Source organism: Pollicipes pollicipes, unplaced genomic scaffold (genome assembly GCF_011947565.3).
Source record: "Pollicipes pollicipes isolate AB1234 unplaced genomic scaffold, Ppol_2.1 Scaffold_1600;HRSCAF=1878_pilon_pilon_pilon, whole genome shotgun sequence".
In the NCBI taxonomy this organism is placed as follows: Eukaryota; Metazoa; Arthropoda; class Thecostraca; order Pollicipedomorpha; family Pollicipedidae; genus Pollicipes; species Pollicipes pollicipes.
In genome coordinates this window covers 9,495,407-9,514,744 of record NW_023595962.1, presented here as the reverse complement: position 1 = coordinate 9,514,744, position 19,338 = coordinate 9,495,407, and the positions used below count along the sequence as shown (strand labels likewise).

Here is a 19,338-nt window from a genome sequence, read left to right as displayed (position 1 = left end):
TGCTACCTTGTGTGCTGTAATGACGATGCAAAAATCGTATGCGTCCAAAAATGTCGCTGGTTTTCCACAACCCTGGCTTCGATACATTACAAAGGTAACTGCATAGTTAAAGGCCCATGACAAGCATGCGATAAAGAAATCACAGGAATCTATATTGCCCCACTTACGTGCAAATGCTTGGGATATCTCCTTGATTTGATAATGGGTGCCTGCTTGCAATGGGTGCAGAATACCGGGAGTTCCCATTTCAATTTAATTAAAATGACCACACCTTAGTTGCATCTGTTTGAGATGCATTTTGATGACCGTTCGGTCATGATCCCTGTAAACATTGGTTGAAATGCTTACATATAAAACAGACGCTATTTTGTGGCATTTATATCCGTGTCCGTTATATATTTCTACATTTTGGAGTTGTTAGCATGGTCCGTGCCGGACATTCCTTCAAAGGCACTCTTTATTACATGACTGAAACTGTTTCATTATAGTAAGGTCATTCCAATTAACTGAACACTTACACTAGGCCATTTTGTAATATATTCATTGAAATGATCAAGTAGAAAATATGGTGGCGTCAACCGGATTTACCTAGATTTTGGCATGAGACCTCCCCCCCCCCTAAAAGATTGATTATCCTGTTGTCTGTGCAGCGTGCTTGATAGGGTGTAGAGTAAGCGGTGTAGTCTTGAAAAATAAGTTGGGGGGGGGGGCTAAGGAGTGAAAATTACATAAACATACCACAAAATATGTCCAGTAACGTGCTTATCCGCGAATCTAGCCGACTTTCTTTCTAAACTGGGAGCTAGAGATCCTCGCCTTCAACTGAACAAGAAGCTGCATCCATGCTCTGGAGCCCCACCCGCGCTACAACCCACGCGACACCTCAGACTGGCTGGCAGGCGGAGGTCACTGGCTCAGCTGGCTCTAACGGAGCAAACCCTGCCAGCTGACACATTCTCTGGCGCGTTGCCATGGTGACGCCCCGCGATGAGATCATGCGCCGGAGGGGGGGGGGGGGTTACAGAACTGCGCGGGTCCGGGGCGGGGTGCCCACGCCTCCTATTACGAGCCTGCAACTCCACAAAACGCCGACGCCCTCGCTGCCTGGGCCCCGCCGTCTGGTCATGTGGTCCGGCCGCGTGACTGACAGGGTTCACGCGGGCTCCACTCTATTTTTACAAATGAGGCCCCTGTCTTGACGTTCCGACCGTTCTCTCGCCATCTACCTAAAATGTGGTCTCGCCAACATTGCAACGAGCCAGCCGTTCCACGGCGCTGACACATCTCGGTGTGGCACGGCTCCTGCTTCGCTTGAGTCAGCGCAACGCTCCTGCCACGCTGGAGTCAGTACACATTTGAACAAAGAGGAAGTGCAAAAACTAAAGCAATGAGCGCTGTGTGACATGCAGATACCGCAGGCTCTTCATCATCGTGTGGTCGCTGGCCACGTTCAATCGTTAAGAGTCTGTCCAGCCCGAACATGTGTATGGTTCGCAGTACGATCAGCACAAACACTGAGCGATCGCTTCTTTCCACAAGGGCTCCACCAACGTGGCATAGTTCTGACGCCGACTTTGGAGCATGGCCGGCGCGTAACAGGCTGCTGCCTGTCACCGCGTTCCCACCAGCGGTCGGCGCACCGATGATCGGGCGTCGGTGACCACACACGTTTACGGGAAGCGGGGTACGCGCCTTGGATGTAGGACCACGGCTGCATGACCGAGACAGCTAGGTACCTGGGTTGTACCTGGTGCTTCGCTGTGTTCTCTCGCGCCATCGCCAAGCGTCTGCCATTCTCCATGATTCTTCATGACTGAATTCCTATGATTCGTAATGCTCGCCACCATCATGCAGATTGCACGTCGGCTGGCCGCTTCGGCCGGTGCGCACTGGGCGTGACTGCAGTGTCCCTGTCACGGCGTGAGTCAGCGGCGCCGTGACGTCACACGTTTGGGCCGGGCCGTCACACGGCAGGGCGTCCGACGCGGCGCCGTCCGACGGCCGCCGATGCATGCCCCAGCGTCGCTGAGTGGGCGTCGATTACAGGAAGGGCTAAAGCGTCACAAATGAAACGCAAGCGTCGCGCCAGCGTTTTCGATGGGGCTGGCCGCGGCTCCCGACCGTCCGTCTGCCTTTTAATTGCCTAGTACGGGACAGCTTACGGCTCTCATCTCTTCTCGGAGCTGACCCCAACGACCTCCACGGACCGCGCGCATAAAAATAACGCCTGACACGAGGGATGGAGGAAATCGACCCCGCGAACCGCTTCAGACCTCGATCTACCGTTCATCCCACCCACGGAGGCGCTCCATTGACGCGACCTCCCTGAGCGGAGGTGCCCTCATCATTCACCGCGGGTGGGCGCACGTGCGCCGGTTGGCACACGCACCTCCGCTGCGGGAGATGCTCGGGTTTCGCGACGCCAGCGAGGGCCGGCGGAGGAAGCCGGTGGCGATAACGCGCTCCAGTAGCTCGAGGTGACGTCACGCTAGTGGTCTGGTGACGTCACGGACCGACGCGGCGCGGCGCGGGGCGGACAGTCCACAGCTGAAGGCTGAGTGACACGGCGTGCCGGGTTTAGCAGCGCGGGCTGTGCCAAGGGGGTGCGACAGTGCAGAGTGGGTGGTTGTGGGTCAGCGCTTGCACACGTGCGCTAGCAGCTCTGTGTGGAGTTGCGGGTGCGAGTGACGCTTCCCTACCGTTGATCGTGCTTCGTTCCTCACGCACTTGTTCTTCGGTAGCAACCTGACATCATTTGTGATTTGTGACGCCGCCGTCGTGTGACATAACGCTACTGTGACGCGTCGCGTTTGGTGTTCCAACCGCGGGCGAAGGCGTGCCGGCACGATCCCCCATCCCGAGCCACCTGTGTCACGTGACCATGGCGCAGAAGGTGGACCCGAGCGACCCGCGCGTGCGCAAGCTCGTGTACAACATGTACAGGGGCATGCTGGGTAACTACCACGGCCAGAGCAGCGACATGGTGGGGCGCGCGCCCCAGGCCAAACAAGTCGTCGAAGACAAGGGCGTGATGGACCAGATACTCAGCATGGCGTAAGTGTACACTCTGATGGTGGCGCGGTGGTCGGGTGGTTTCGGTTGGCATGAGGAGGGGCGAGTCCAAAGGAGGAGCCATAGGGCCATGCCCCCCCCCCCCCGCCCCCTCCCCCTTCGGCCCAATGAGGTTTTGGTACGCCGAAGGACCATCAAAATCTCGTGAACGGGCACCAAAATCTTCATTTCGGAAGCACACAACCTTTGCTTTCAAATGACAACCAAATGCTAGGGCACCAGAAAAGGCCCCAAATCTTCATTTTCGGAAGTCACCAAACTCCACGTTACCACAGCGTGGATCGGCCATTCGGCGAAGGGGCACCAAGGCCTTCGTTTCAGGACACCCAGGGGGCACCACAAAGGGCCCGAACCATTCATTATGACAGGGCACCAAATTCCAGGGGCACAACAATGTTGTATCCCCCACCAGGCTGGAGGTCATTTGAAGAGACCCAGCTTGAAGGTCCGACCCAAAAATGTCAAAAGGTCAAATGTCAGTCGGAAGTCCTTTGCACCGATCGGGGCGGTATGAGACAGCGAGGGCCTCTATGTCAGTTAGTAGAATGAGGGGCCCACGGTGCCAGGCAGGGAGCCCTGTGCCGACAGTGGACCCCAGGTCGGCCAGGGGCACATTTGCTGGACAAGGACAAGGACGAGGCCTCGATGACTTACGGCATCTTGCGTCGGCTGTACATCACATGGCAATGAAAGAATGCATGATAAGTGACGATGTAGATGTTCATTAGGAACATTTGATGAACATGTGAACATGAACACTGTGAAGGCTCATTAGGAAACGGCGGAAAGGCCGTGCCCAATCAGAAACCTTAATACCGAAGGAGGGGCCGTCTGCACTAGCTGGCACCGAACTTTCTCCCGGTGCCAATAATTGGACTCCCCGCGCCGGTAGGGGACCCTTTTTCCCTGAGGAGGACCCAGGTCGATCGTATGCCAGACGTCCCGTTAGAGGGCCCGCCGCATCAGGGACGGGACCGGGATACGCCGTCCTCTGGGGGCCCGTATCGACAATCGTCAGATAGGGGCCCTGTCAGTCAGACATCGTCAGGGGCCCTGTCCCCGCATCGTCAGAATAGCGGCCGCTACGAACCCCGGACTCGGACGGAATGCTCCTCGGCTCCCCACCAGACAAAACATCCATCCTTCCCTACATCAAAGACATCCCGTGCAATTTCGGAGCTCATTCCGTGGACAGAACTAGCAGTTATAGCTGCATCAGCAATAGAGATTACGCCTTTGTGGCATGAGTTTGTGGTGTACTTGGTACTCCGTCCCGTGTATCAATGTGAATATCGCACAGGCGAATCCCAAGGCCCGGGATATCTTCTACACGCATGTCAAATGATTTAATAATGCGTTCGAAAGCACCCCTTTCCGAGACGTGGTCGTTTTTGTGTTTCCGCTGCCCGCTGTCGCGGCGGAGTTGGCTGCGCGGCCGACACCGCGCAGCCCACGCAGACAGCAACGGCGGGCGCTGTGTTCTGTCTTTTCCAGGTGAACAAGGATTGGCCGCATCATGCAATTATTTACCTTATTTCGCTCCGCGCACGAGCTCAATCCATGAATTGAGCTCGAGCTCGTGCGCAAGCGCCTCAGTATGTAAAACCCCGAGGAAATCTCACAACCCCCCTGACTGCTGTCGTTCTGCAGAAAGGGTCGAATGAATCAGTTACAAGTGAATAGTCCCGTGGCTTATTTCGTGCGGTCACTTGGTTCCTGCTTATTTCTTTTAGTTTGTTTGCTTCTAACTTCCTTTCAGAATTGTATCCGATGGAAGCTTCTGTATTCTCTTTCAGTTAAGAAGGTTCTACTCAAAAAGAGGAAATTTGGCCTCTAGAATTAAAATGGGCTTATCCGGTGGACCCTTCCCGCCAGTGATAGCGAACAGCATGAAAAATAGGTATCTGAATAAGTAGTGGTCGAAATCCGGGAACTTTTGTGATAGGGGGCACCACAGTGAGGCGCGGCTCCCTTCTTCACGAAATCCTGCATGCGCCCCTGGACGCGAGAACGGAGAAGCCGGACCTGAGCGGTCAGTAGGATAGCGGGATGTTCGGTTTCGGCTTATCACCGCTGATGCTGACAGGATGTGGCGGCAGCGGCTGCACAGCTGGCAATGACGTCACCTAGTGCCGGATCTGCGGCCGCTGCTGAAGCAGCCGACGAGGCGGTCACGAGATTCTAGAGATTTTCGGGGCGCTAGAGGTGACGACGCGTACGGTTGTAGCAGTGATGCTTCGTAAAAGGAGCCAATCGTCGGTCTTGTCACGAGACGCTTTTGTCTCGTCCATCCGTACGAGCGGGCCTGAGAAAGAGAGCAAACGACGTCAGCTCAGTCCTTGTTGACTGTTGTTTTATGTGTAGTATATAGTTTGCATATATGTATATATATATATATATATATATATGTATATATATATATGTCTATATATGCAGTTAATGAGCTTTAAACTCTGTCTTCCTACAAGCAGGTGCAAAATTATTCCGGGAGCCTTAAGACCGCAGATTTAAACGACCGCCATGGAAATGACTGATACTCGCTCGCTGGACAGCTCCTGCCTCGCACAAAACGATTTAGAAAGAATGATACAACCTGGGCACAACGCTTCGTACTGTGCCTATTGACTGAATAAGTCAACGAGAAGTCTGTCCAGTTGTCACCGGCCTCGGAAGCAGTGCTCCGGTGCAGTCACCAGGACTGCCTTTCGGCGAGAACTTTTCCGCTGCCTGATGACCCTACGCCTATTTTTTTTCAAATAGCCTTTACTCTGTCGCCACTTAGACGAGAGAAGAGCCCACGCTTGCGCAGAAGACCCGCACCGACATTTTGTAAGGGGATTGTGCTCCGCACAAGTTTGTAGTCAAATCTAGGCAAAAAGGGATTTCTCTCTCTGATTTATAAATTTCCTTTCTGTCAAGGTTTGCTATCCATGCCGTAAAAGCCTTGTAAAGCTTGACCTTAGCACTGTCACTTTGGTGGCGAGTGCCACCTGTTCGCCTTTTCTATGATGGCGCCCAGCACGGCGATCCGGTGAAAAGGGGCAATAGTTCTGGTATTTTAGTTGGTTGTAATTTTTGGCTTGAAAGAACAACTTACGTTAGTCACAATTTTATGGTCGCTTTTGGATTAGTCAAGGAAAAAACTTGAATGGTTTAGCTAATTCCCGTTGATCTCATTTTGATGCAGCAACATGCATTTATTTCAGTTATAACGGGGAGTTGACGCCTCAGACCCCAAAATATATCCCACTGACTGTCATCCTATGTCTCTAACTTACTCCAACTGCCTATGGCTCCACAGCTGATAGCTGCCGTCTATGGCTCGCTCTGAAGAGAAAAGCGTTATACAAACGCATTGTGTAGGGTTACGAGTTAGACCGTGTTGATCTCATCACGTTTGGATCCGGGAGACATGTAACGCTCAACGATAGGCTCAGACATCTGTGCGGCGTATCATTCGATGCATACAACCCAGGTTTGTGCCGGTGGCCCGCTTCTTGGCCAAAAGGTCACTCACCAATATGCTATAAAGATAAAGGATTTTGTAACGTAGATAAGACAGTAGTAATAACCTCGTACCGCGGAGAAAAAAACCCAGAAGAATGGAGACATAGATGATCTCCTGGTTTTTCTCCGGGGAATGATGCTGTTACTAGTGTCTTAACTATGTTAATGACGCTCCTCGCAAGTGCGCTTAATAACTTACGTGGTTCTGTGACGTCATTGACGGACATGGGTATGCTCATAATATGTGAAAATACAAGTTGTCTGGTTTATCATTATTATGCTAACGCGACTTCGACGATTGATAGCCTTGTTTGCCAGACCGAAAGATAAAAAAGCACATCGGTTAGTTACCGTTGTCCGTGACACACGCAGGAATGTTTATCGCCACGCACCGCCTCCTCTTAGAGCGCATTGTGCTGGTATAACTAACTGAGTTTCCATGCAGAGTATAAGGCGCGCGGCTCATCTTTTTGCCGAGGCACCTGACTCATCCCTGTCACGTTTTGTTAACATGTAAAATAGTGTTGAAGTAATGGATGTTGTCGTGTCGTATCGGCCGTATCGCAGCATACGCTCCAGAGCATTTGCAATAAACTGGTTTCGAAATGTTTGCCACCCACCCGTCTAGTGTGACACAGCAGGGGCTTATAATTATGTACGTTTCTGAAAAAACTTCAGTGTAGATAGCACCAGCGGTCAGAAAAGAAGAAACCACAGCTGTATCTCTGATCAGATCTCAGCTCCAATCTGTTGAAATTGTGACTCGGCGTTTGAAAAAAGTTTGACATGAAAATGAAACACAGATAGCTTGGAATGCATTGCTCGTTCATTTATGATACTATTTTGGCGAATAGCTTGTGGCCGAAAGACTAAGGTATCTGTATTTTTTAAACTTGTGTTCATCCATAAATGAGAAATATGGCCAATAGAATTGCTTGTATGTGTTTGTCTCACAGCAGTACCCAACACTTGCATAAAATAAATGTCACCAATGTCTCTACGCAATAAATATCCCCTTCCCCTCCCCTATATCATTGCCTGGCATCATCTCTACACATGTAATTTATTTTAAGAATTAGGGAAATAAGATTTAAGATGATTGCGTCCTGCATGCACTGCATTTCTGGAGGCTATCGGAATTATCTTGTCTCTAGGAATCTTTTACCTTTTGCATTCTTGGAGGCTTTCTAAACTATATTGTCTCTATGAGTCATTTAGCTTAGCTCATATGAACCGCCACGCGTCCAAACCCTTCACCTATTGCTCCTGTACCCAAGCCCAGCAGCTCACATGTATCACCAACACCTGATGCAGTTGATAATAGCATTGATGCAATAGGCCGCGTTATAACTCACTTCAACATCGGCTGGGTACACAGATCTGTGCCCAAAGTATACGGACCTGTACTCAGGGTACACAGATTTGGGCCCAAGGTACGCGGATCTGTGCCAGGGTGCGCGGGTCTGTGCCGGGGTACACGGATGTGTACCCAGGCTACACGGATCTGTGCCAGGGCGCACGGATCTGTGCCAGGGTACACGGATCTGTGCTTAGGGCACATGGATCTTGCCAGAGTACACGGATATGTACCCAGGGTACACGGACATGTACCCAGGGTACACGGACATGTACCCAGGGTACACGGATCTGTGTGGTACCCGGTACCTTCGCCTTCAGTAGCTGGTGATTCCCTCGTCCATGTCTAGAAAGAGTGTCGTGTGTCCGCGTCTGGTTGACGTAGGGGGATGACATTTTCACAAGTCAGGTCAAAGCGGTTTTTGGTGAAAAGTTGTGAAGTTTTAGGACGCTAGTTCCGATGGTTTGGCGTGCAGCTACTAGCAACATAGCCCATAATTGGCACACATGCACGCACGCACCCACGCACGCACGCACCCGCGCATGTACGCATGCACCCATACTGAAAGGAGTCAATAGTATCACCCCTGCATGGACGTAGGGTTGATACCAATTTAGGCAGAAACCAAACCATACAGTAGCAATCACAGTAGGTCATACCCACTTGGAGCGTAAGACGGCTGGCCGTCATGTGCTGTAGCATACCATGCTGGTGGTTTGTTTGGTCGTGCCCAATTTTAGCGCACGACGAGCGTTTTGACACCGCGCTGCTATTAAAGAGTCAATGGAGATCCCACCTAATGCTTCTTACCGAGTGTTGCAAATGAGAAATCGGATGAACGGGCACAAGTCTGGACGAGAAGTGTTCGGCGTTAAGAAACCTCGCACATGATTCTAACCGGATTTAATAGACATGTAAGGTTACCTTGTTTTTATACAACCGTGAATAAAGCTTTTGTGCGTTTCGCGAGTCTGAATGTAAGCTGACGTGCGCAGTCGTAGGCGCGGCCCTCAGGATGAGCCCCGTCTTTCGTCGAGCGCTGCTGTGTCGGAGCCGGCACGTGCCGCCGGTCTGACGGGGTCCGAGCTCAGCCTGAACGCCGCTCCCCGTCCCTGTTTTCAGCCAGCAGCAGGCGGTGTACGGACGGGCCCGGCACATGCCGCCGGTCTGACGGGGGTCCGAGCTCAGCCTGACGCCGCCTCCCGTCCTGTTTCAGCCAGCAGCAGGCGTGACGGACGGGCCCGGCACATGCCGCCGGTCTGACGGGGGTCCGAGCTCAGCCTGACGCCGCCTCCCGTCCCTGTTTCAGCCAGCAGCAGGCGGTGACGGACGGGCCGGCACATGCCGCCGGTCTGACGGGGTCCGAGCTCAGCCTGACGGCCGCCTCCCGTCCCTGTTTCAGCCAGCAGCAGGCGGTGACGGACGGGCCGGCTGGCGCGCCGCCGCCTCCGCCTCCGCCGCCCCCTCCGCCTCCGCCGCCGGCCGCCGCCACCAATGGCGCTCCTCCGCCGCCGCCGCCGCCGCCGGGCCTGCCCAGTGGGGTCATACAGGCGCGTCGCATCCCCACAGAGGTGAGTCAGGGGGCGGAGCTCGACGGGGACGCCACCGCTTATGGCGACGGGACGCTATTAGCCAAGGCAGGCATGACACCGAGCGGGCGTAGTGCGAGCAAGTGACTGCTTGTCGGTGTTTCCGTTAGCTCCTGAATAGTCTCTAGAATTGTCTCCATAGTTTCGTGCATGCTGAAGCAAAAGTTGTTTTCTCTTTGCGGCGAGAAGTTTGGTTAGATTTGCAATAGTTTATCTATTTTGGCGCCTGCAGTTGCTGACGTCCATAAATTGAGCGCTGGCATGAAATATGGCGTCATTTTTTGAAGATTTAATTCGAACTTTTTTAATGGATGACTTGCTGGGCAGAGCTCACACCGAGCAGCGCTTGTGCTAGCCCTAACCGCTACCAGCGATCGTGCATTCCAGGTTGACTGCAGAATTTAGTGGCGGAAGTTTAGAGAGTGTTTTACGTTTGTATGGGGTTTTGAACTGAGAAAGGCACTTTGAAGACTGTTCAGTGCAGTTTACAGCCCTCCCCTCCTTGAGACCTAAACCCATCTGGTATTCGAGCTAGGCGCCCGTAAACTTGTGCAGACTTTTTCGTGCTGACTACCTCAAAGTCATCCAGGCATGCATAACGCCGTAGGATCGTCACGCAAATAATGTCACACCACACCATGGCCGTGTGGTGCTCTATGCCATGCTAGATATGGTCATCGAATGATTCGTGTGTGGCGTACGCCAGCACTATTTATGGCACCACTCTACTTAAATGACATAACCGAGCAGGTGAATGCAAAGAGCCAATATAAAATGACGGATTAACATGCAAGAACATCACGAGAAAAGGCTAAACCATGCGCGCATAAGGATATTTGGATTCCGGAAACGCTCATCCATGAGCACGACACCTCTCGAGAAGTTAGAATACTACGAGTGAGCCAGCCCGTCCGCCACGGTGGTAGTTTCGCACGGCTAGTTTGGCAGCTCCCCTGGCGTCATATAAACGCCTCATAACGCAATCAAACGATAATGTGCTGAACAGCATCTTTGTTTTAATTGTGAATTGAGAGATAGCAGAGAGAGAGAGAGAGAGAAGAGAGAGAGAGAGAGAGAGAGAGAGAGAGAGAGAGAGAGAGAGAGAGAGAGAGAGAGAGAGAGAGAGAGAGAGAGAGAGAGAGAGAGAGAGAGAGAGAGAGAGAGAGCGAGAGAGGAGAGAGAGAGAGAGAGAGAGAGAGAGAAGAGAGAGAGAGAGAAGAGAGAGAGCGAGAGAGAGAGAGAGAGAGAGAGAGAGAGAGAGAGAGAGAGGAGAGAGAGAGAGAGAGAGAGAGACTGGCTAAAACGAATTGTAGATAAGGCAGTGCTTGTCGAACATCAGCAGCAAGGGCAGCAAAATGCCTATCAGTTGGCATGGGTGGCATGGGCCAGGTGACATGGGTGGCACAGGTCAGGTGGTCGGGGCACTTCCCTGCCTTCCTAGGCTGAAGAAGAGGATTCCATTTGACACGGTGGCAGCAGGCCCCAGGCGTCTCGCCCTGCCATCCCAGGGCTCTGCAGCCCGCATGGAATGTCTTCCTTGCCCGGGACCGCTGCAGGGGTACTTTGAAGTGACCCTGGCTGTAGTGCAGCGCTGTGGTGGTCTGGTAAACACGCGATACAGCACCTCACAGTGCTCCCTCAGCCTCAGGGCTTCGGCTGCGGGCGGGGGACACGGCCCTCTTCTGTAGCGAGCCGTCCTGCCGCCGCCCTTTGGTAGGCCTCCGCTGTGACCTCTCTGTGTCGTCTTCAGCGGCCCTGACCGTCAACATTCATTTAACATTGGTAGACCTCCGCTGTGCTTCTGTGTCGTCTTCAGCGGCCCTGACCGCCATCATATGTTTAGGCATTAGCAGCCCTCCGCTGTGGCCTCCGTGTCGTCTTCAGCGGCGCTGACCGCCACCACATGCTTAGCATTAGCAGCCCTCCTCTGTGGGCCTCCGTGTCGTCTTCGGGGGCTCTGACCACGGTCATTCGTACAGCATTGGCAGAGAGGCGTTGACTACGTTGGGGTCTCAGTCTCCCCGGTGTCGTGCATGCCCACGCAGGCGCGGCTCGGTGACCGGTGTGTGTGGTGACTGTGGACGGCCGTACCGTACCCCGTTATCTAATCTTCAGTGCGTAGTTTGAGCGTACGGCTTCTTATTTTGGCGCTTCAAAACCTTTGCCGGTTGTGGCGTCGTAAACCATCGCGACCTTTCTGCATGAGTACGCATGAATTAGTTCAGAGATGTGATAGCTGCAGCTTGCGAACAGAATATGATAGAACTGAGCAGAACAAGCCAGAGCAGAACAACGGCTGCGATGTGCCAAGAGCTCACAATTATTCACGCGGGCCTACAGGCTGGGACATGTCCATGATCAACCTGTTCGTCACAACCTCAGAGACTGCGTGGGGCGTCACATTTTTGTTTCAGTCCCACCATCATTAGTGGCCGATGCAAGTCTTGCCGATCGTCGCATTAAGTAGCTATTTTAATTACACGGTGATATGTCGATGGAATGTATTGAAAAAACGATGGCTGGGTTTGTGCGAAAATGCAAATGGACGGCGATAGACCGTTTTTGAATACTTTCTCACATCTAGACCCATGATGACTACTTTTAACCATTGTTTCTGTGGTCTATAGCCTCTATAAGCCTCAACAGCTAGACTGGAGAAACAATAGCAAAAAGTATGCAAAAGTAAGAACAGAAGAACTATTATTGATGACCCTGTTTTAAGCCACATTCACGTGATGCTCCTGATCAAACTTGTCCTAGCAGCATGTTCAGTTCTTGCTTCTGCAGTCCTCATCCGACACAAGCGTGGCCGTCATTCCAACCAGCGCTAGAACACACCCGCAATCCAGAGCTTCATTTTGTGGCTCTCTTAATGTACGCTTGCCAAGTGAAAGGACTTCGTTTGATTCTATCAATGTCAGACTTGGTCACACGTGTCTCTGCCATGCAGCCAATGGCATATTTGTATGCTGTAGTCTCGGTAAAGTTGATTTATAATCTAGACAAACTGCTTTGAACCGTATAATCCTGATAAAATGTATGATTTAAACCTTTTTCAGCACCAGTTGCTACACCCGTCTCGCCTCGTTGCGCCACTTGTCTTATAATCGCTTTACGTGGCTTCCCATCTACCACTAGTGCTGCACAAGTTAGCGGCTATCACCAGTGTAGCACAAGTTAATATCTACCGCTAGTGCTGCACAAGCTAGCGCCTGGCACCAGTGCTGCGTAAGCTAACAACGCTCACTCGGATGTCTGCTTCGCCGCGCTGAACGGTAGGTGGCCCTGTCCCTCTCTGCCGGCAGCTGGGTGGCGCGCGCCCCTGTGCAGGCGAGCACCGCGGGCGAGCCACCGGCCGTGATCCAGACGGCATGGCCACCAAGGACAAGAAGCCGTTCACCTACCCTGCCTGGCGGCATCGACCTCTCAGAGATTCGCAGGTCCGCGCATGCAGAAGCGTATCATGATGAACGCGCGCAGCGACGGCGTGCAGGGCCCACCACCGCCGGCGCAGCAGCGGAGGCGGAGGCGGCGCCGCCACCCGGCCGCAGGCCGCACCGCCTCCGCCTCCACCACCGCCGCCACCGCCGCCGCCGTCGGCCGGCCCGCCGCCTCCGCCGCCGGCGCCGCAGCGGCAGGCGGTGCCGCTGGCGTCGATCCTGCAGGCGTCAACGCGGCAGCCGTCGCAGAGGCCGGCAGCGCCCGTCTCGCCGGTGACGCCGCAGCCGCCGCCGCCGCCCGAGCGCGCGCAGTCGCACCGGCCTCAGTTCCGCAACGACCAGGGCGCACAGATGGCGCCACCAACCCCTGTTCAGGCGGCGCCACCGTCGCCTGAAAGGTGGCGCCGCCATCGCTAATTCAGGCCGCGCCGCAGCCAGTGCAGGTGCGTCCCACGATAGTGCAGGCGCAGCGCGCCTCCACGCCGCCAAACGCGGCCGCAGAGAAGATCGCTGCCAACCCGCCGTGGCGCGTGACGAAGCAGCCGTCAGCGGCGGCGGCGGACGCCGGCGACGGCGGCGTGGCGCGCGGTCAGGGCGAGCTCTCTCATCCAGCCGGTGGCGGCCGAGCCCGAGCCGGCCGTCCAGCTCCGCTCGGCGCCCATGCCCTGGCTCAGCTCGCCGGCGGCGGCCGAGCCAGCGCCCGAGTTCGCCGCCGCCGCTCAGCAGATCGAGGCGGCGCGGCGGGGCCGCGTTGGCCGCCGCCGGCCCCATCTGGTGCGCCGCAAGTGGTGCAGGCGCATGATGGTGCAGGGACGGCCTCAGATGAGCCCGCCGCAGCCGTGCCCGTGGGCCTCAGATGGTCCAGAGGCACCCATGTGGTGCAGCAGCCGCCCCAGATGGCGCAGCGCCAGGCGTCCCAGCCGGGCCACCGCGCGAGCACATCATCTCCATCAGGTGGAGAGCTCTCCGCCGCGCGGGGCTGCCTCGCCGCCGCAGCAGCAGCGTTGGGCTCAGCCGCAGCAGCCGCACAGCTCCAGCATCAGCCACAGCGTTCCAGCAGCAGCCACAGCATTCCAGCAGTTTCAGCAGCCGCAGCAGTTCCAGCAGCAGCAGCAGTTCCCAGCAGCAGCAACAGGCGCACTCTGCGCCGATGCGGCAGCAAAGCCAAAGCTCTCAGGTAGAGTAAAGTCTTACCTCAAACTTCTCTCAGACTACCTCCTCAGACTTCCACCTAGACTGCCCTCAGACTGCCCGGCAGACTACCATCAGATTATCCCGCAGACAACCCTCAGACTACCGTCAGACTACTTTCAGATTATCTCTCACATTACCCCTCACACTATCCCTCAGTCACCCTTCAGACTACCTCAGACTTCCCCCAAATTCCCCTCAGAAACGGGGTGTTTTGACACGTCAGAGGTATTAACATTGTTTGATTTATAAGATCCAGTGACAGGCTGAGTTTAGTGGCAATTGGTACAAAATCACTCAGCGCTGGAATTTGTTCGGGGCCGTCCTTAGATTGGTTGCGCATGAAGGGAGGGGGTCTGATATAGTTTAACCGAAGCATGGCATGGCGAGTTAGATTTGAATGGCGTATCGTTGCGCTCAGGAGTGGCGGTGGAAATACCAGATTTTTTCCTTTATACATTGAAACCGGTTATTATTTGCTTCCTCTTATGACAAGCAACGCGTACGTGATTTGTTTCACATCCCGTGCCCCTTTATGGACCAAATGGACGTTGCTTGTTTTGGACGTTACACGAGACGGCAAAGCCATGTGGAGACGGGGTTTTGCCTTTTGTGACCAGTACGTAACCGGGGGAGAGGGGCTGAATTTTACCAAATACTATTAGTGTAGTAACACAATAGGTCTGCATGTGAATCGTAACTCGTCATAAATGTAGGAGGTAATCGGTGGACGGTTTCCTTAGTGCATGAAAGGCACACGTAGTCTTAGACCTCGCTTAAGGAAAAACCTGAATTCAACCTGCATTGCTTGTTTTGTTTTGTCATTGTTTGATGACAGACTTAGACAATGCTTCAGGTCTTGAATATCAATATACCCGAACGACAACATGTACGGATTTCTTGCATTCTCAACAACGATGAGGACTGCCTGTAAGCGGCTTTATGTTACCCCAAGTGTGCGTCGACGCCTCTTCTAGTGCCGTCTTTTAGTCTAATCCCAGTCAACAGACTGGTGCTCCGAGGGGGCCCATTTCATTTGACCATTTGACCTTGACCATTTCAGTATGAAACAACGAAGGGACGAAACCAATTAGCATTCGTAGCAGCTAGGGAAGAGTGATGTGCATATGACCCTCTATGAGAGCAGCATGGTACTACCAGTTCGCGATGTCTCCAACAGAGGGTGGTACCTGTGCAGCTGATGGCATGAGAACGGCGTTCCGTTCTTGAACATTGGCGGCCGCCTGATCCCGGTCTCGGCGGACGGCTTCCAGCTGCCGGAAGGAATCGTCATGTCGGAGCAGGACCGCGGTGAGCGCGCGTGACGTCATTGGGTGTGACGCCGCCGGGTGTGACGTCAGCACGAAGGTGAGCGCGCGTGACATCACCAGGTGTGATGCCGCCGGGTGTGACGTCAGCACGAAGGTGAGCGCGTGTGACACCACTGGGTGTGTGACGCCGCTAGGTGTGACGTCAGCACGAAGGTGAGCGCGTGTGACGTCAGCACGAAGAGAATGTCTTGCATGACGCGGGTCTGGAAATGGTGCCGCGGAGGGAACGGTGTGTTGGAGGTCGCAAAGCGGTGAGGATCATCTGGTCGATGTGTTCAGGATCATCTGGTCGCTGGGTTCATCACACGCTGGAGGCTGGATGGTTGACTACAGCTTGAGGATGTTTGAAATGTTTGAAGCTGAGCGTTTTGGTCTCATTTATTCGTTTAAAGTACGCTGATTAGACGTGCGCTGAAGACCAGTGCGGCAAAAATGACGGTCTTTCAAAACTGATTTTGTCTCCTTTACTGACGCACCACCTCGTGTAGATGCGTGTTAAGTGTGAATTGTCATTCGTTAGTCAACTTGTTTTATTTCTTTAATGCTAATGCTGCTATTTGGCGGTCCTTCACATGTCTCAACTGGGAAAATTAGCTGCACTATTGGCACGTACTCCCCGTCATTTCGGAAGCTGATTTCTGATAGGGCTCGCTGGCACGAAACTAAAGTCACCATCCACGTTTTTGGCATACCATGCAGGTGATAATGGCTTGATTCATGTGGTCGTGGCACGTTAGGTACATTTCCGAACAAGAGTGAATGAACGTTCCAAATACAATGAGGGGCAAAACCTTTCTATTCCGCTTCTACCAGGCATGACCAGCGAGTTATGTAACACATGGCGAGAGGTGGGAACAGTTTCCCATACTCTCCGTTGCGGTGTCTCTGTGTTCGCATAACCTGTTCATTTTCGCATCGGAAACCGCTAACGATCTTTCACTCCGCTGCTTTGCATCGAAAGCTAACGCAAAGCGACGCAGCGCAACTTACGCAACTGTAACGCAAACGCAGCGCCGCCGCACTGAGCTGCATTCCGCTGTGTCTGTCCGGTGCTCGGTGTGCTCGGTGTTCTCGGTGCTCGGCGTCGGTGTTCGTGCCCGTCGCGTCTGCTCACTGTCCGGTCTGCGTGCTTTCAGCCGCGTCGACGAGCCCAGTGAGCCCATACAGTCGAAATCTTTCAGGCTCATCCAGCAAGTGTGCAGTCCCAAGCCGGCCAGGCGACTCCTTCCGCCCGTGAGTACAGGCCGGGCCGCAGCCCGCCAGCGGCGCGCTCTCTGTTGTCGCCTGCTTCCATGCGTGCATGTCGACCAGCGGGTGTGGGTGAGGGTTTGCACGCGCACATCGGTGAGCGCAGGCATGGTGTGTGTGTGTGACACGTGTGTGTGTGTGTGTGTGTGTGTGTGTGTGGTGTGTGTGTGTGTGTGTGTGTGTGTGTGTGTGTGCGTGTGTGTGTGTGTGTGTGGTGTGTGTGTGTGTGTGTGTGTGTGTGTGTGTGTGTGTGCGTGTGTGTGTGTGTGTGTGTGTGTGTTGTGTGTGTGGTGTGTGTGTGTGTGTGGTGTGTGTGTGTGTGTGTGGTGTGTGGTATCCGTTCTGTGGCGTTTCCCCTCGTAATGTTCGTGGCAGTGTGTGCGTGTGCAGCCGTGCGCATTTGCTTACACGTCGCGAACGTTCTTGCACGCATGCGTTCGTACTAGTGCACGTTCGCGCTCGTGTTGTGTGTGCTTGTGTACGCACGCGACTGCGTGCGCACGTTAGCGTGCGGACAGCGTGCGTCGCTGTCGGCGCTCTGCCGTGTGTGTCGGCCGGCCGGCGGCTGACGCTGTCCCACCGGGCCGGATGTGATGGCTGTGACGGCTGGCCGGATGTGACGGCTGATAGCCAGTCGGGACGCCTCGGCGCGCGACTGCGATGTGTTGAGAGCAGGGCTGGCGCCGGCGCCAGCACAAAACAGACCGTCGGTCCGCTGTCAGACGGCGGGGCTCGGCCGGCGGCTGCCGTGGCACCGCCGCCGCCGGCCGCCGCCGCCGTTCCGTGCTGCTCCCCGCCAGGGGGGGGGGGGGGGAGCGGATCCCAGCGCTAGCCAACTGGGGCTGCCGTAACAAACTGGAACATTCACATGTGCGATTCAAGAGGACGTCTCGCTCTGATCTAGCGTCCAGAGGTAACCGCTGCTACCGTCAGTGTGCCGGTGTTTTGATTTCTGTTCTGACACCGGAATCATTACCAGCCGTTGAGTCATACCATACTGTCCAGCCGTAGCACCCAGCCGTTCAGCCGTGCGGACGCGTGGAGCGGAGGAGGGCGGGGGAGGGATGTGGACAAAGGGAACGCAGAAGAAGCTCACGGCCGCTGCGAAAGTATGCCAGCGTCTCACGGCGTCTCTCGCCGGTTGTGTTTTTTTACGCACCGCGTGGTGAGTGGCGCAAGGCTTTGACGTCATCGCTGAAGCGATGATCCATCGAGACTGTCATTGGTGGCTGTGATCAGTGGCCTCGCCCCCCCCCCCCCCCACCTCCCTCCCCCCCATCTCCCACGGCCTCGTCCGTCATCACGGGAGTCAGGCTCTGACCTCAGCTGCCGCGCTGAACACTGCGCAGAACACAGCGCAGAACACTGCGCAGAACACCGCGAACAGACCGCGAGCGGATCGCGGAACACTGTTGCCGTTGTGTTTCCTGTGTTGCGCCGGCCCTCGCGCAGTCCCTGTTCTGATGTGACCCTGAGGTGCCGGCTGTGACGGCTCTTGGCCGATGTGACGGATGTGACGGCTGATAGCCGGCCGAGACGCCTCGGCGCGCGACTGCGATGTGTTGAGAGCATGGCCGGTGTCGTAAACCTGCAGTTTCTTTAAACAGTTCACACAGGCAGCGCACATTTGAGAAACAAATAGGAGGATACGTTCTGTTGGGCTCGTCCTCCCACTACTGGCAGACGTGGCCAGGCGAGATCGACGCGTCTTTAATCCCCTTGGCTCCCAGCGTGATATTAGGATATGCCAGATGTCTTTGGTATTTTCATCCAGTTGCGAAAACTGGTCATCAGGATGGCGAATGCCGTCCGCTCGAAGCTGGACCTGGTCTTCACACTCCTGCATTGGTGTCCAATTATAACCGCCCTGCCCATCTCTGTTTCGTGCTGAGATGCTCCGCTCGGCTCGGTCTGCAGGTCACGGCCGCATTAGCAGCAACCAGGGCGACAAAGATTATATGTCGTCGACGTCACTCATGACGTCATACCCCGTATATTTTGCGCTGTCTGGTGCTCGCAGCGACTGGGATGGCAAAGATTCAACGTGACGTCACGTTAGAATCTTTGCCGGACGTGCGGAATCTTTTTCCGCGACTCGATCGGAGTGAGACAAATGGCGCAACAGATTAGATTATACAGAGGTCCAGTGGCGTCTTCAGGACGGACCACGAATGATAGAATGTGTTCTATACATTTCAGGCAGTACATCGGCAATTTCTATTGTTAGGAGCACTCAAAGTACGTGCAAACAAACATTTTGTGTCTTTGCATGCGCAGTTATTGTCACAACAGGTGCGAAGATGTAAACAGAAAACGTGTCGTGCTGCGACCAAGTCCGAAATGATTCTATGTGACGTGACGCAAAAAAGGGCATTTTTGATGGACTGCGAATGCATTTCACATTTTGCGGCGTACATCTCTGACGGCCAGGGATGCGCTCCTGATCGGATCTATGTTTTGCTGCTGGTAACAGTAATGTCTGCGAACGTCAGCTCTCAAACGGAGTTTGCATGGCTTCGGCACAACTGCGCATGCGCATGTCTGTGCGTCTTGAGCTTGCTCTACATATCTGGAGTGCACCGGACGACGCACTTCCAAGAACA

At 54.4% G+C, this 19,338-nt stretch overlaps 1 protein-coding gene across 1 annotated transcript in view; it reads left to right on the top strand.

Moving 5' to 3' along the window:
- The first annotated feature begins 2,649 nt into the window (after positions 1 to 2,649).
- LOC119093595 (MAGE-like protein 2) overlaps positions 2,650 to 19,338 on the top strand; it is a 133,074-nt gene continuing 116,385 nt past the window's right edge. The window contains exons 1-2 of the mRNA XM_037216574.1: positions 2,650 to 3,054; positions 9,339 to 9,507. Of these exons, the coding sequence (XP_037072469.1) occupies positions 2,882 to 3,054; positions 9,339 to 9,507 (342 nt within the window). The 5' untranslated portion in view covers positions 2,650 to 2,881. The remainder of the gene's footprint in view (positions 3,055 to 9,338; positions 9,508 to 19,338) is intronic.